Below are 18,144 nucleotides of genomic sequence, written 5' to 3'. Positions count from 1 at the left end.
TAATTAAACACTTTCATAGTACCACTAAATTAGTTTTATTTTTTGAAAAGTAAAACTTTATGTTTCACTTTTCACCCGCAGATGAAAACATCTGTATTTTTCTAAAATAGTCGTGTGTAATGACATAAAACTCGGTTAAGTGAGTTTTATCTCATTACACACGAACTAAATTAAGTGGTATTAAACAAGTGATTAATTATAAAAATAAACAACGTCATTCCACAAAGTTAATGCCGAATCCATAAATAATATAACTTTGCTTAAAATCATGATTACCTTAAAATAAAACACAAAAACAAACGGCATCCTTAATTTATGTATTAATTTTAAATCAAACACAGATTTTTTGACTTAGTAGACTCAAAAAATCTGTGTTTGATTTAAAATTAATACATAAATTAAAATGGAGTTCTACAAATTAAACGCCAAATCAATAAATAAACGGCATCCTTTTTTATCACTCGTCTTAAATCATCATCGTATCTTTAATTTTCCGAATTATTAGTGTAGGCGTATAACGTGTGTTTGACATTTTCTGCGGTCAAAAATATATAGTTTCACGATATATTGACAAGGAATAAAAAAGTTTTTAAAAAATCAGTTATTTGCGGTAATAATGAAACCAATTGTCAAAATGACGATTTTGAGCAAGTTATATATTTAAAATGTTCACATTTAAACATTTTCCACGAGACAATGTAATTAAAGCATAAAAAAAACATAATTCGTTGATCCTTCAATAATAATACGTGGTTTATTACAAGACATCGTTAAAGGGTTAATAATAATGCGTAAATACTACAACCAGGTCAAAATCTATTAACACAAACGTACAATGAGAGTAAAAGTTATTTTGATTTTTGATTTCTCTTACAGAACTGCGATGTACGATAAGTAAAGAATAAAATTACGATAAAGCAGTCAACTACGAACAAATGATAATTTATAATATAAGTATTTGCAATATATTGCCTTTACCCAAATTAACCAGCTGCCTGATTTATACAAAATAGAACTAAACAGAACAAGGATCTAAAATGAATGAACTGAAAAAATACTTAATGGAAAGATATTTGTATTAATAAAACCGTTATCCGCACCCCAATGGTGCATAGGGCACTGCTTCATATAAACGCAGTGTTATCTTGATCGTTTACACATGAAGGAAAGGTGATCAGCCCTCCGCTTCAGGTACCAGTCCAGGGTAATATTGAATAAATATTACAGTGAAAAAATCACTTATATTTATTTGACCCCCCCCTGGGAATCGAACCCGGGACCTCCAGAACTGTAGCCGAGCGTGCTGACCATTACACTACGGAGGCGGACAATATTTGTGTTAGTGATCAATTTTTTCTCTTTTTTTCCTTTAAACGTAGTTTTTACCTTATGTTTTTATATGCCTATTTACTGTACATTATATTGCTTTATATTTTACATTTTTCCTTGTGTTTTCTTTTTTGTTACATTTTTTTCTGTTTTTCAGACTAGTTAACCTTAATCCCATGTACCAAAATGAGTAATGGAAATTATTCACGGGGAATATTATACATCTGACTTATGTATGTAATATGTTTGAATTAATCAAAATAAACAAAAATAAATATTCAAAACTTTCACTACGCGATACGAAGCAAAAGGTTTAAATGCAAAAAAGTCCTTATGAACTTGACATTGCTTGAAATAAAGTGGATTGGGATTGTGAATAAATTATGTCCGATGGGGAGATCGCATGTCCATAATGGTAGTTTTAACTGTTTTAAAATACAATTTTATGCCACCGGAACACGATTTAATTTTCAACACATTTTATCGTGCCTACGAGTCACAACGGAAAAATGTCGCATGTTTCCGTGTGACATATGATTTAGATTAATATATCGTTTGGATATTTTGTTGTTGTAATAATACCGTTTCATCGTTATCAAACCTGAAATACTGAAAAAAATATGAAAAAAATTAACGATTTAATTTACGACGTGTGGAATAATAAAAAAATAAAGGCATGCTGACAGCCATTTAAATTTTATTAATTGATTCGGCAGTAACCTTGTAATATTTATCCATTTTTAATTTAAGTTTTACTTGGTAAACATAATTATTTTTAAGTATTACTTAAAACTTCCATTAATATATATTAAACCATATCCGCTCCCTAGGTGGAGCATATGGAGTCCACAAACTGTCTCCAGGCCTTTCTGTCGGCTGCCAGCTCCCTTGCATCCTCCCAAATCAGATCCGCGTCCCGAAGTTCTGACAAGAACTGCCGACGAATTATCAACAGTGGTCGTCCTGGGCGGCGCGAACCTGATGCCTTGTAAAAGAGGCAAGCTTGATAAATCAAGCATGCGGAGTACATGGCCAAGCCAACTGAATCGCCTTTTCTTGACGACAGTTGTGACCAAGATTTGCTGCGTCCTACGCCTTATCTCTTCATTCCTTACAAAGTCAAAAACTTCTACAGTGTTATTTACCAAGTAAAACTTAAATAAAAAAGCCATTAAAAATTAGGGCTGTTTTTTTCCTTCAGTTAGGATTCAAAGGATAGATAGTAATGTTTTATGCATATCACGAAAGTCAACACAAATTTTATAATTTTTTTTATGAGGAGATAATTCTTTCCATAGTGTGGCCAATGAATTCATAGCATTTTAACAATCAGGTGAATGTTAAATAAGCAAAAAAGCGTTGCTGAATATTATTTATATTATCCTTATAAGTATCGGAATAGAAACGACATACCTGTACAAGCATAATCATGTTTTATTTTTTCTTTAATTGATTTGGCAGTCACTTCGTTATAATTTCTATCCATTTCTATTATATTTTATCAGTAAATTTGTACCACTATAAGTGGTATTAACCAAGTTAAATTCAAAATTGAAATTCGTAATATTTTACTAGGCATACTACCGGGATACTAAAATACTCTTTTTTATTCCATTACTTACATTATTCTCATTTTTATTCCATTACTCAAACGAACGAACAAACTATACACTCAGTATTTGCAAACTGGTGACTGAAAGTTTTGAAAAGTACCGTTTAGTACTTGCGATCAAAAGATAAGTGAACAAAGCAAGGCCGTTACTATTGTGCTACCATTTCAACAAACAAAGCAGACTTGAAACTTGGACACGTTTTTTGTAACAACTATCACGATTTTACTCGCAATTAAAGCATTTTTGCACTATCTATTAGACAAGCTATTCGCAAGATTGAAACCTTTTGATAGCCGGAGACTTCGATCCACAAATGACGATTTTAATTGATATACAAAGAGTATTGAAGATTAATATTAAATTGACAAGAAGGCACTGCGTACTTCTTCATTTATACGGATACAGGGATGCATTTCAGAAATCAGGTACAATATATACAATACATTCGGTCTAAAGTAGCAGTTATTTAAAAAAAATATTTTAAAAGTAAGTAGGCAGGTACTAGCGAGCTTTTCTAAGAAGGGATATCGTCAACGATCCCAAATGGAAACGACTTTCTTTTTAAATTCGAAACGTAGCTCATTGCAAAGTCTGGTAGTTTAAATATTAAAAAAATATATATTATTTATTGATTTGGCGTTTAATTTGTAGAACTCCATTTTAATTTATGTATTAATTTTAAATCAAACACAGATTTTTTGAGTATACTAAGTCTACTTAGTAGACTCAAAAAATCTGTGTTTGATTTAAAATTAATACATAAAAAAAAATTATATTAACAATATTAATATATTTTTATTATATCGGATCCTGGATTATTAACCCTATGGATGAGATGTCAATTTAAAGGTGCCTCAACTTCATATAAAACGTGTATCGTCCTTCCCTTTATATGAGTCCTCCTTTTACAATCATGCGGAAGGCTCTAAGACCATGGCAAACATCGGTAATATAATGGCAAAGGGGCAAATCTGTCAAATTTTTCATTTACAAAGTTTGTTCCACAAAATGTATAAAATAGTGTATTCTATAATCTAGCAAAAGGATAAAGCTGTAGTTGCAATACTTATTTAGTTTAATTAAGATATGTACATATGAAAATACATAAACCAAATGAGTTATTTAATTTCACAAATTTGTTTTTGCTCTCCTGTAAAATTTGGTCCGAGACAGATATACCCCTTTGCCTTTACACTACCGACATACAGGTTTCAAGAATAAATGCAATATGGATATTCAATAATGGACAGAATGGCGATCGCTTAACCCAGCCAAATGCCAGGTTGTAAGCTTTAGGATGCTCAGATTTCCATCTGCTTTCATATTAAAGGAAGAACGATACATGTTTCGTATCAAGTTGAGACACCTTCAAATTTAAAAAATATACATAAGTACTCGTATATATTATTCAATAACATCTTATAAAGTAGTCGGGTTGTGGTCCCGTGGTTAGTGTAGCGGACTCAGTCAGAGTTTCTCGGTTTGAACTCACTCTACCACAATTTGATGCATATTTATAATAATGAGCCGCTTAGGCTCAGAAAAATAGTATGAAATTGAAATATTTGTGTAAATAATAAAAACAAATATGTTTCTTTAAAAAAAAACTACATACGTAAAAAAGTATAAAATTAAAGAATTTCAAGAATTTGCAGGTAAAATAAGATCGATTATACATCACTGCAGTACAAGCAAACAAACGAAAAAGTAAACACCACACTAAAAACACCGTCTAGACAGGATCTGATAAACATTGAAACAAAAGCGGTTTTAATCAAAAGAGAAAATGAAAACCGCGTAGGATAAATTCATTGAAACAATGATTTCGTGGCCTTTTTATGAAGTGTCGGGAACGTTATTGGACTATTTAACGTTCCACATGAAGTAACCCATTCGGTTCCTATAATCAACGCATATTTACATGGTCTGACTCACCCTAATAGGACCATGTTTTGGTCGACATTGAGTGGGACAGATGAAGGTTCAAGGTCGCTTGGTAATTTATAATTTGACGCTTGACGATTTAACTATTTATAGCCGTATTCGCAAATCCCGTTAACATTTGACCTTGTAACGAAAAGTCCATAAGGCCATTAAAAAAAACGGTTTAGGGCGACCTTCAACTCCTGTTTCGTACCATTATCCAGTTAAAACTATCATTTACCTAAAATATAAAATTTACTCTGTATTCCAAATGCTTAATATTACTATTAATGCAGCTAATATCGTCTACTTATCGTAATAACTTAACGAGATTGCCAACGACATTAGGTAAACATTTCTGTTAATTTTTGGCACATTCTTCATGCTTTTGTTCGTTCAAGAAACTTTTAGTAGTTGGTTTTACTATCATTTTTTTGGTTTATGACCAATATTAGAAGAAAATTAGTAGTTTTACTCGCTGAAAATGCAAAACATTCGCGATATAATAAATAAAACTTACAAAAATGTAAAGTACGACAATAGATAGTTTTCTGACATAAATTACACATACTGTAAAAATATGAATTTCATATAATTTTGTGGAGTTTACACAGCAATTGGGGTATTTAACTATGATTTTAGTTGTCTATACTGAAGATCTATTGGTCACCCCATAACCCCTATTTTTTAAGGGTTTGCAGCGGGGGTAAGGAGAGTTATGTTGTCATAGTCATGGCAGTCCGTGGGGTTCCTAAAAGTTCAAAATGCAGACAGATCGATATTGCAACTCTGTGGGGGTTCAAGGAAAAAAAAAGTGGTATTAGGTGCTACGCAAAGGATACCTTTTATTTAATAGATATACTCAAATTCAAACAAAACCAATTTTTACTTATCTGAAATGTTTTGAATTGAAATTTTAAATCTGAAATGATATTAATATGGTGCATACATAGGGTACTTCATCGAAACTATGCGATGTTAATTTTAACATTAATTTCATGGAGGGGGAATATGGTGACATAACTAAATTCTTCAAGGATCACAATAATTTTTCGCCCCTCTTTTAATAAATATTACAGTAAAAATATCACTAAAAATTGTTTTGATTTCACTGGGAAACAGTGCTTAAATCCCTAATCATTCAAAAAGTAGAAAATCTGTTAAACCCCTAGAAAGTCATTTAATTTCGATTTTAATTTCACATAGAAAATACCACCATGTCTTAAAAATCGATTGTGACACGCGTTTCGATGCATTTCGCATAATTTTCAAACATCGCACAAAATTATGCGGAATGCATCGAAATATGTGTCACAAAAGATTATTAAATAAATTGTTGTATTTATCAAGAGAAAATTTAATTTAAAAAACGATATTTTAAATGCGTAGCTACAATATAATAACGTTCAACGAATTATATCTGAACAGAAATCGCATACAGAAGGTACTTCTTATATTGGCAGTATAAGCAGTGGTGGGATTCAACCGGTTTGCACCGGTTCTAGCGAACCGGTGCCTAAAATTTTTAGAGGTCGCCGAACCGGTCCTTAACCCTTTGTTGTCACACAATATTCAAATCGTCTGCATACGACAACCAAAAGGCAATTTGGAAGTACATATTTAAATAAAACTGATTGAATTATTTTTTCGCTGTTTTCTTTTATGTACTCTGTTCATTGTTTTTTTTTTTTTTTTTAGTTATTTCATGCAGAATGTAGATACCTACTTTGTTACAGAGCTTGTATATATATTATGATTTATGTTCTACAACAATGTTACATTACTTTTAATTGACTTTTAAATCTGTACCTACTATTATAATTGGAACATTCTCAGTTGTTATGTGAATGTTCTGTTTATGTGCAGAATAAAAAACAAATAAATGAATAAATGTAAAATCTATTTTTTTATAGTAGTACCTAAAGGGCGAACATGGAAATTTTGAATCCCATCATTGCGTATAAGGTATTTATACTGCACGATTAAGCATCATTAGTAGATATTATTATATCAAGAATATACCTTGCGAATTCTAAGGACGCATTTTTAAGATATATTGTAATATTAGGGTCATCTGTGTGAACTTGGACAAATTACAAAATCGTGCTAGATGAAGTGATTCAACCTTTGTTATTCACCATAATAACAACATCGGGCACAATAGTAAAATTAGTTTTCTCCGAGATGTGAATGCAAAGCTGTAAGAAATTATTGTTGACATACATACGGATGTACAATGGCACAAAAATAATCCGAATGTGTTGTACTGTTCCGGAGGAAACATTAATAATATTATCGTTACTTTATTAAATATGTCCGCCTCCGTAGTGTAATGGTCAGCACGCTCGGCTACCGTTCTGGAGGTCCCGGGTTCGATTCCCAAGGGGGGTAAAATAAATATAAGTGATTTTTTCACTGTCATATTTATTCAATATTACCCTGGACTGGTACCTGAAGCGGAGGGCTGATCACCTTTCCTTCATGTGTAAACGATCAAGATAACACTGCGTTTATATGACGCAGTGCCCTATGCACCATTGGGGTGCGGATAAGGGTTTTATTATTATTTATTATTATTAAATATATTATGAGTGTGTCGGCTGTCCAAACTTAAAACACAGTAAGGGACATTTTTTTGTAGTACGTTTTTTTTGGACTAAGTAGAATCTACTTAGTCCAAAAATGCAAAAAAAAAACGTATTACAAAAAAAATGTCCCTTACTGTGTTTTGAGTATGGACAGCCGATGTGATTATGTAGATATGTACTGTAAAGGAGTAATAGTATAAATTTTTCTTTATACTTGTTTTTCTTCTTCAAACCCTTATCCGCACCCCAATGGTGCATAAGGCTACCCCCTCTGGGAATGAAAAATATCGATTTACTATTTGAAAATTTGAAACGCGCGATACATATACTAAAAATTGTAAATATTTACGGCACGATGAAAGACAAAAAAGGTGACAGGGATTCGTTCTTTGACTATTTTTCGTTGTTTTAAAAATTGAAGGCGATCATGCAAATCGACCATTCGGGTGGTCATCCATTCAACTCGTCGAATCACTGAGTGGAACAGATTGTAGTAAGACTCCATTCTGGTTTAATCCTGAGCTTATTTACTATCGAGACCGGGGGTGAAGCTACATGACGTCATAGTACGTAAGGCCTCTTTTGAATGCGATCACATGTTTAACGATTGACTGGCACCCTAGGAAGTATGTCGATATTATCACATTTTGTAAAATAATTAATAGAAAAAGAAAAATTAATACCATATATTGGATAAATGATGTTAGGTAAATTGGGGCAATAATATATTTTTTTAAACGCAGTGTTTTTTTTTTAAATTTACTATTTTGTTTTTTGTTTATTACCTAATTATTGTCCGCCTCCGTAGTGTAATGGTCAGCACGCTCGGCTACCGTTCTGGAGGTCCCGGGTTCGATTCCCAAGGGGGGTAAAATAAATACAAATGATTTTTTTCACTGTAATATTTATTCAATATTACCCTGGACTGGTACCTGAAGCGGAGGGCTGATCACTTTTCCTTCATGTGTAAACGATTAAGATAACACTGCGTTTATATGATGCAGTGCCCTATGCACCATTGAGTGCGGATAAGGGTTTTATTATATTATTATTATTATTACCTAACGTGCAAGTGACTCTGATATCTAGCTACGACTTATGCAACACCTCTTATCATGGCCCTACTTAGGCTTCAACTTTTTAAGTTTTATAGCCGTATAACTAGTGCGTGGATATACTCTTTATGTTTATATTTACAATAATTTCATGTAATTCATGAGTGAAAATTCTATACACTGGCTGTATTGATTATTTGCTCTTATTGGAAGAGATACATAATAGAGAATATGCAAAATTAAATGCACGTCTCTTTCGGGCAATTGCACCGATGATCATGTCATGTATTTTAAAATGTAAGTATTCTTAAAAATTCTTAACGCAACTTAACTTCTTACTGTCAAGCAACTTCTTAACTTCTTACTAGCAAGATAACATAACAATAATTCTAAAAGTAAATTTAAATGGAGTTTATAAAACTGATTTACATTACAAATCTACTTCGCAACGGGAGAATCACTTCGTTCGGTTCCAGTTCAGTAAAACTGCTAAAAGACGACCAACCGTGAAAGTTAATATTTTGTAATACTTAGCCGCAAATGTAGATATAAATTATTGTACGATATTTCTTACCGAAAGAGTCTGAACTCGGTAGATCGTTGCGTAATGTCGATGAATAATAAACAAAAGTCCATATTATCATTGTGTGTGTCACCTTTCATCTACGAACCCATGTGCAAAAAGGGGGCGCGAGTATTAGGTACAGACAGGTGCAAGTTGTTGAAAAACAAACCTCGACGCGTAGTTTCGATGTTCGATACACAACGAGGGCAAGGTTCAACAATCGATTAGTATTTGGAAGCAACTATAATACCATAAAAACAATGAAATAATTTAGTTGCTACATTAAAATTTGCACTCTAAAAGGTGACTAACCTAAGTACTAGGTAACACGGACAAATTATGCAGTTTTCAGGTTTGAAAAAACAACGAACCATTTGTTTTGAGAAATAGATTAATATCGTGTGGAGATATAGGAAACTGACAGGTATTTTGTAGCAATATTTGATCGAAAAATTGCAATTCCTCGCGTATAAAACTCCATCGACGACCGCTGATCTTAATAATCGTTTGATTTTGATGTGGCAAATTGAGAAATGTACAAGTGTAATTATTTGAACAATATGCCAAAACGAATAAAGCTAATTGTTAGATTTACGATATATTTTGTTTCAAGACTTGCAGTCATTGCATTGTATGAAAACATGCCATCTGACAGACGCCCGGTGGGCAGGTATTGCTTGTTTTCGAAGATACGAGGTGTTTATCGATACAACAAACGTTCGACACTCAAAACAATCATTATTTGTGTTATTTCCTTCACTTACCGGTTTGAATTCTGCTTGAAACGATGTAATCCCAACAATTAGAGCACTCTTAGGGAAACACTGCACTTACACGCATATGTTTATGACATAAACTTGAAGATGAAACAGTTTGTCGAACTAGATGGCCTTGCAACCGCAACTTTTGTAAACTTTGTTTTTGGGGAACGTGCAAAGATCTGGCGGAGAGTATTTGAAGCCTCAGCGTAGGTTCAAACCAATATTACAAAACACGCTGGTTCAAAGTTATTCTCGCTAGATGGTGAGCAAAACTTAATTCCGGTGAAAACGGACGAGCCGCGATATTGGAAGTCGGAAGTTCGGCAATTTGACCAAAAATATTTTGAAACTTTCTTACCGGAAATTAATTTTTTTTCTAAAAACGTGTAAAAAGGAAGTAAATATGTGTCAACTCACATTTTTACAACGCGAATAACTATCACAAAATCTTCATTTGTTTCGTAAACAAGTTTTACAGAATTACTCCGATTCAACATTAATATGTAGGTAGGAATATATTTATCATTTGATATTTCATAATCGTATGTAATGATTAATATTTCACAATCGTATGGAATAATTAACATTTCAGAATCGGATGCCAATATCAGTGCCTCCTTTATAAATTTTATTTTTGAAGGCACGGCACATTTTTAATTGAAACGGGAATTTCACATCATTATAGAAAATAAATATATAACTATAAATAACTTCTTCAAACTCTCAATCATACCCAATGGGGTACTACAATGTATTGAGGTAATGTCATCTTAATCATAAACTACATAAAGGCAAGTGATCAGCCCTAAGCTTCAGGTACTGTCCAGGCCGATATTAACACATTGTTTACATTGCACATTGTTTACATTACACACATTGTTTACATTACACATTGTTTACATTGCACATGTTTGTGCATTTCAGAAACCTTATGTTGAGGTGGTGTGCACATTTTGCCTTCAACTTGATTAACAAAAAAAACGTAGCATCTAATATCTTGTCATGTTTGCTTTGCTGTGTAGCGATAGGTGTTGCTAACTAACTAACCACCACCCCGCTTCACCGCAGGGGTAGGCAGAGAGAATAGAATGCCACACCACTCTGTCTTTGCAAACATTCTTCGCCTTTTCCACGTTTATGCATTTCCTCATACATACCCGACGATTATTACGACTCCTAACCTGAGACCACTTTCAAGTATTTGGCATACCTGATCTTGCCAAGTTTTTCTTGGTCTTCCTCGGCTCCTTTTATCAATTACATTCGCCCCATAAATTTGTTTTACCATTCTTTCCTTACTCATTCATTCTACATGTTCAAAACATCTCAAAAGACGTTTCCTAATTTTATTGATAATGCTTATCTCAGGTGGTCTACAATATAAAAATACTATTTACATAAAATAAAACACTACTTTGTTTTTGCCAAATTTTTTCATGATTCTTTTCTAACTCTTGGATATTTTCTATCATCATTCTTTTGATGCGATCGAATATCGCTCGCATTACATTTCTTTAACAAACTTCGCCGTAACCAATGTGTTAAATCAATATTAGAGTGAAATATCACTTATATTTATTTTGATACCCCCATAAATCAAATCTGGGACCTCCAGCACTCTAGCTTAAAGAGCTCACCACTACACAACAGAGGCAGACATAAAAAAAAAACATTTTGCTTTCAAATATCAGACGAAATTATTAGATGGAATAGGAAATAAAACAATAAACATTATTTATTGGTTTGGCGTTTAATTTGTAGAACTCCATTTTAATTTATGTATTAATTTTAAATCAAACACAGATTTTTTGAGTCTACTAAGTTGCATTTTATTAACAAAAACACATAAAAAATTATATTGTGACAATTGTTTCGCCTTGTTAGGGCATTATCAAACGAATGTTTGATAATGCCGTGATAATGTTAGGGCAATATCATTCGTTTGATAATGCCCTAACAAGGCGAAGCAATTGTCACAGTATAATTTTTTATGTGTTTTTGTTAATAAAATACAACTTAGTAGACTCAAAAAATCTGTGTTTGATTTAAAATTAATACATAAAACAACAAACATATTTTAAACAAATTAAAAATCACTTTAATATAAATGCTGAACATATTTAATATGTCATCATAACAACTAATGGCATTCTATTACAAATATTTTCCTGGGTATAGAATGAAAAATGCTAAAACACAATCTATCCAGATTTCTTTGGAATAAAGAATGTCCTTTTACGAGCCATTTTTCTTCTCATAATTTCCAACTGATGAAGTTGTGAATACACATCAGCCCAAATTTCTGATTGGTCTTCCTCTGGAATAGTGGCTCTGTAATAAAATAAAAATGTCATCAAAAGGTTTCCTTTCATTAAAAGATAATAATAATTGTGTATGTCTATCAGTTAGGAGTTGCAGGAAAAGCTCTCTCATTCGAATTTTGCTATAATACATGTGATCAATATGTTTCAATTTAGTTCCCACAACAATATTTTATGAATACTTTAAATTAATTGGAATATTTTTTTTTAAACTGGATTTTTTAATATAATTGCAAAACGGCAAAAAAGATAATAGGTTTTAAAAAAAAATAAATCTTTCAAAACATTAGTATTGTTATTTTATCAATAAAAATTACAAATATTTTCAAAACATCGCTACGTTTAAGTTCGTACATTTTGAGAATATGAGAAAACAAATAAATTTAGTAATAAAATAAGGTTTCTGGTACGGGCTCAAAGAAAAAGCTCGGACTGTTTTTTACGTAATATTTTACGAGCTATATGTATACGTACTGTAGCGGACTCTGTCGCTTGATGTTGTTATTATTTCCTATGCTTCAAACATATCTTAAAACCATATATTGGAAATAAATAAAAAAACCTGCCCATTTTCTAAATAAAATCTTCATTAAAACTCATCCGTCGTAGGGCTAATCTTCTAGTGACTCATACATATGTATTGAATTTTAGTTCATCAACAGAAAACCAAATTTTTTAGTAGTGTGGTTGTCAATCATGGGTAATGTTGCATTAAAAAATACAGTGTCAAAAAAAAAACAAAAATTGTTTAACACACTTCAGACGGGAAGGGTACCCTACCTGTTCAGTCGTTTGATGCTTAAGGACGGGGAGGGTATTTTTACCTTCTGTGCCGGCAGAAAAGAAGGAATTACCCAATGTTTTTATAGGAATATTATATAGCGTAGAACGGGGCTACTTGAACTTTGATGTGTTACTTGAGCCCAGTACAAAAAAATAATAATCTGTATTTGGTCTACAATAATGAACATATCGACATGATTCATTGTTTCTCTGACAGGTGACACTTATTGTCACGATACTTCGATCGATACCACGATCTAAATTTTTTTTTGTACTGGGCCAAGTAACACTTCAAAGTTCAAGTAGCCCTGTTCTACGGTACCAATCTTGTTCTTAAGGTCTTAACTATATGTACATAACTATCAAATCCCGTCGCCAGCGGTCCGCAGGCTTAAAAATACTCGTCCTAAATGTGTTAAAAAGATTTTTTTGCATGTACCTATACTGTTTCATGAGGTCATATTTCTCCCACGGAGCAGCATGTTTCTCTCTCCTTATTTTATCCTTTTCCCTTAAGTTCTCTTCGATGCCGGTAACTCCCTGGAGGTCCTGACGTTCCCATCTCTCCAGCCAAGGTTTTGGATTCAGTGGCACCTAAAGATGAAGAATAATAAGTTTGTGGTTAGTGTCTCAGACTTTGAGTCAAGAATTTCAGGGTTCGAACCCACTTTAACACAACCTGATTCCTAATTTTATAACAGGCCGCATAAGCGTGTAACAGACATCTATAGTAATGTAGAGGAAAGGTAATTGTGATAGTATGGGCACAAAGGGCATAGAGAACTTGATCATATTGCGAACCAGGCAATCGCCATGGTTCTTTCTCAAAAGACAATTAGAGGAAGACCAAAGAATTCATAGATTCTGCAGAAAGAAAACATGATTGGAAGGCATGGCCTAGGTGACGTTGCCCATGACAGAAGGACCTACAACCTGAGGACGAGGAGAGCTAGCCCCGACAGTCAACAAAGACTATAAGTCGGGATAGAGCCAGGAAGAAAAAGACACAGCTAATATAATATACAGAATTTGTTACGGGATATAAACTAATTTTTTTTCTTGAATTACGTAACGTCCAAGTGACTCTGAAATCTAGCTACTATGCAACACCGCTTATCATGACCCTACTCAGGCTTCAACTTTTTAAGTTTTATAGCCTATACCTACTCGTGAGTGGATTTACTCTTTATGTTTAAAGTTACTATAATTTCATGTAAGTTCATTACATATAATTTATATTTGAAGCATTAACTTTGTGATTTTCCATTTTGTAATTAAAATGTAACTTTGTTTTAAAATCACTATAAATTTATAGTGATTTTAAAACAAAGTTCCATTTTAATTATAAGTTCATTACACTTACTTTTATAGGGTTAACGGGTACCGGGGCACCTTCAGGCAGAATCTCTGGTTCCATGTCCACATTGAAGGTGCTGTATTCGTGCGGCGCGTCCCTCAAGTAATGCAACTTGTCATCCAGTCGTTTTTCTAGTCTTAAAACTTGGATTTGCTGGATTTTAGGGTCGTACATCAAGTAACGGATCTAGACAAAGAAAACTGTTTTGGAGAACATACTTGGACACAAATGATCGGTTTCTTCTTATTCTATTATTATTCATTCAGTGACAGGCGCTGTGGCACAGTTGGGTAGACGCTCGACTGCGAAACTGGCGTTGCGGGTTCGATTCCCGCCAAGTGCAAAATAAATTAATTTTAATATGTTATTAGATTAAAACCAATATTTTTAGCTTTTCCACTTTATTTTTATTTGACTAGCGACCGGGTTTCGTCGTTACCGACATCATCAGACTGGTGGGAGGCTATACAAATTGTTATATTATATATAAAACAAGGCAGGAGTTGATAACCATGGTTATAACCATGGTTGAAACCCGGTCGCTGGTCAAATAAAAATAAAGTGGAAAAGCTAAAAATATTGGTTTTAATCTAATAACATATTAAAAATGCAATTCCATCACGAAGTGTCAGTGGATAATATAAATCTATTAAATTAATTTTAATTGGTCTGGGTGTTTGTGATGTATTTTTTACATTTACTTTCCCCATCCTTACTATCCTACCTGAAGACATGCATCTACATGTAGAGGCTTTGTGGGTTATTTCTTTAAAAAAATATATGATAGAGATTGTTGATGTGGTACATTTATAATTGAGTGCATGCATATATTATTTATACAAATGGGAAGAAAATAAATGTGGAACGGTCCTTTTGGATGGCGTCTAAAAGATTATTGTACATACTATTTTTCTATAAGATGAGTTCCTTATTAAGCATTTATGGAGCTTAGGATGCAGGATCCCCATTTCATCACGCGTGTAATACTTAGTATTATTTAATTACCATTTATTTCAAGTGGTTGAAATGATAAGAGAAATAAGTCTCATTGGTTTACATGTCGCTCATTCCTTTCAAGAACGTCACAAATCAAAAAACTTGATTTTTCAGGAGAACGTTTTTAAACTTTAAAAATATAACACAATGTATTAAAAATAAATATCAAGCAACTTATTCAACTTTTTACTGTGCAACACATATTTTTAGATAAACCTGAAGGTTTTTTTCTCCATTTGAAAATATTTAATATCATTAAAAAAATAATCAAACAACACCTTTTCATCAAAATGCAAAAACAACACTTTCTGCCCTATAGCGGGTAAATATTAAGTTAAAAATATGCCGCTTTCGCCGGGATATAATACGTTTTCTGGGCATTCCGAAAACATGCACAACTGAAAATTGTCAAGTTTTGATTTATGACGTTCTTGAAAGGAGTGAGCGATGTGTCAATGGATACCAATGTTCTAATAAATGCAATTTCTAATTTAAGTTTTACTTAGTACATATCACTATTTCTTAAAATCTACTGTGACACGTCTTTGAGTGACTGCCGAATCAATTAATGAAATGCAAATACATTAAAAAAGTATTGGTTATTTATTATTTACCTCAATCCCTTGATGATCGATCACATTTCGAAGCGTAAATTCAGCACGCAGGCCACAAAAAACTCTTTTGATACAAATTCCAACAAATTTACTAGTTTTCCCCTGAGAATGTGGATCAGAGGTCACTACCGAAAGAATGGATCCTAAAAATAAACACCAAAATTATTATAATTTATATTTGAAGCACTAACTTTGTGATTTTCCATTTTATAATTAAAATGCTACTTTGTTTTAAAATCACAATAAATATTTTATTATAACTTAATTATAATGTCTACCGGTTTCGAAGAATCAAGACTGATTAATACTAAAACACTATCTACTAAACTCAAACAATCACTCATTTGATAAAATTAAAGGTTTAAATATATTACATACATGCAATAGAGGACTTAAATTAGATTACTTAGAAATATTAGAAATCAAAAAGGCAATTAATAATAATTTGCAACTTATAAATACACAAGTAAATGATTTAGCTAAAAGTCCGTTATTAAATATGTTTCCAATCACTCATCATCCCTGATCCCTTTTGACCGTGATTGCCAATCAACACAAAAAAATAAAGCCACTTGAGATCTACCTAAGCTTCTTTCCCTAACCGTCAAAATAATTTGAATATTGTTTAGTAGATAGTGTTTACGTATTAATCAGTCTAGATAAAGAAGCGGTTAGCTTTGAACCCGGTAGACATTATAATTAAGTTAAAATAAAATATTTATAGTGATTTAAAACAAAGTTACATTTTTAATTATTATTACCAAAATTAATGTTGCAGACACCAGTATGGAGCGTCATAGTTTCTGGGTTCTCGAACCCACTCTCACCATAATTTGATACGTATTTTTAACACATTGTTGGCGGGCGGTTTTTTTATCAACCCCGACCCTTATTTGTACACTAATTAGGGTCGTATACCAATTACAAGTAGCCGCAAACCCAAATCCGATCTGTACAATGTTTTTTGGCGTTTTACGCTCTACCAAAAGTAAGCAAATAAGAACGCTTGCAAGCGTCTCCCGCTCTCTACCTACAGTATATTAAAGATGCTTTTAAGTGTTTCCCGCAAACAATGCAATGTGTTAATAATGAGACACTTAGGTTCACAAAAATAGTATGAAATTGAATGTATGTGCAAAATAATAACACAAAAATATTTTTCTTTTTTAAATAAAAAAAAAAGTAGCTTTTTTAAAACCGACAAGTGCATAATCAAATTAAATAACAAAGACGTCATATTCATTTTTACATCTAGGAGCAACAAAGTATGTAATGCATACAATTAAGTATGTTCAATAAGAATATCTTTTATGAGATTCAAAATAGATTATTGCTATTTATATTTCATCTAGTTGGTTGGCCAAATGCGCAGCAATTACGATATAAACAATTATATAATTAAATTGAATATTGTTGATTGGGTTTTGAGTGTGGAGAAAATATAAACAAATGTCTGGTTCTATATTTGGAATAGCATAAGATTGGTATTCTGATAACTGTCACAGTCATACACTAAGAAAACAAATAAACTTAAGACAGATCGATGCTAGCTGCAAATGCCAATGCATCTATTTTAGTAATTTGTGTCGAGACACAAGACCAACGGAAAAGCTTACGATTCAGGTAGGTGAAAATCTATTATATAGTTTAATTGTATAGAAAATATGTAAGATACGCACCTACGTAAAATTCCGGGATATCAATATTCGTTCGTCTATTCATCATATCAATACGCTCCAATTTTTCCCTGACGTGATTCCTTCGCTTCACATCGGGATCCGGTAAAAATTCTGGGTAAATAAACCTAAAATGCAGAGGAGCCACTGATTTTCGCCCTTTTGGACCATCTTTAGGCGTCTTTTCCTGTGCACCTGTATCAATCTGAGGACTTGGTAGCGATGAAAAGCATCTACATTCCTTCAAACCTATGAAATAAACGTAAAATATTAATAAAACCTATACAAAAACTATTCGGTAGCAGATAGAGCATAACCTCAAAAATTATAACAACTAAAATAATTGACATAATTACCTCTAGAGCTTAGCAAAAGTTTTCTGTTGATTCCCCCGATAAATTTACTAACTGAAAAAGCCATAATTAAAATCTATTTTTTTAAATTTGCTTCACAAATCGGACTTATACATGCCACTCAGACCTCCATCTTTATTTTTAATATTCAGTTTTTGAGATATTTATTTTTTTAGTCTCCTCTCCTTTGGTGTTGCCTTTATTAAGGGA

At 32.5% G+C, this 18,144-nt stretch overlaps 3 protein-coding genes across 5 annotated transcripts in view; 1 reads left to right on the top strand and 2 right to left on the bottom strand.

Annotated features, from left to right (window-relative positions):
* Positions 1-9,938, bottom strand: part of klar (klarsicht) — a 536,062-nt gene extending 526,124 nt beyond the window's left edge. For all 3 annotated transcript variants that reach the window (XM_088258608.1, XM_088258606.1, XM_088258605.1), the window contains exon 1: positions 9,838-9,938. The gene's annotated coding sequence lies outside the window, so the exon portion shown is untranslated. The remainder of the gene's footprint in view (positions 1-9,837) is intronic.
* Positions 9,939-11,909: 1,971 nt separating this feature from the next.
* Positions 11,910-18,077, bottom strand: LOC148310339 (large ribosomal subunit protein bL19m-like). The gene is made up of 6 exons (XM_088258576.1): positions 17,938-18,077; positions 17,585-17,830; positions 15,906-16,048; positions 14,302-14,481; positions 13,378-13,532; positions 11,910-12,165 (listed from the first exon to the last, which is right to left on the bottom strand). The coding sequence occupies exons 1-6, from the start codon at positions 17,999-18,001 to the stop codon at positions 12,036-12,038; spliced, it is 918 nt and encodes a 305-aa protein (XP_088114702.1). The 5' UTR covers positions 18,002-18,077; the 3' UTR covers positions 11,910-12,035.
* The window catches only part of LOC148310338 (uncharacterized), a 32,782-nt gene continuing 32,111 nt past the window's right edge, over positions 17,474-18,144 (top strand). The window contains exon 1 of the mRNA XM_088258568.1: positions 17,474-17,528. The gene's annotated coding sequence lies outside the window, so the exon portion shown is untranslated. The remainder of the gene's footprint in view (positions 17,529-18,144) is intronic.

This window comes from Brachycentrus maculatus, unplaced genomic scaffold, assembly GCF_059751285.1.
Source record: "Brachycentrus maculatus isolate JH-2025_06_01 unplaced genomic scaffold, ASM5975128v1 h1tg000099l, whole genome shotgun sequence".
Classification (NCBI taxonomy): Eukaryota; Metazoa; Arthropoda; class Insecta; order Trichoptera; family Brachycentridae; genus Brachycentrus; species Brachycentrus maculatus.
This window is presented reverse-complemented; position numbering and strand designations above follow the sequence as displayed.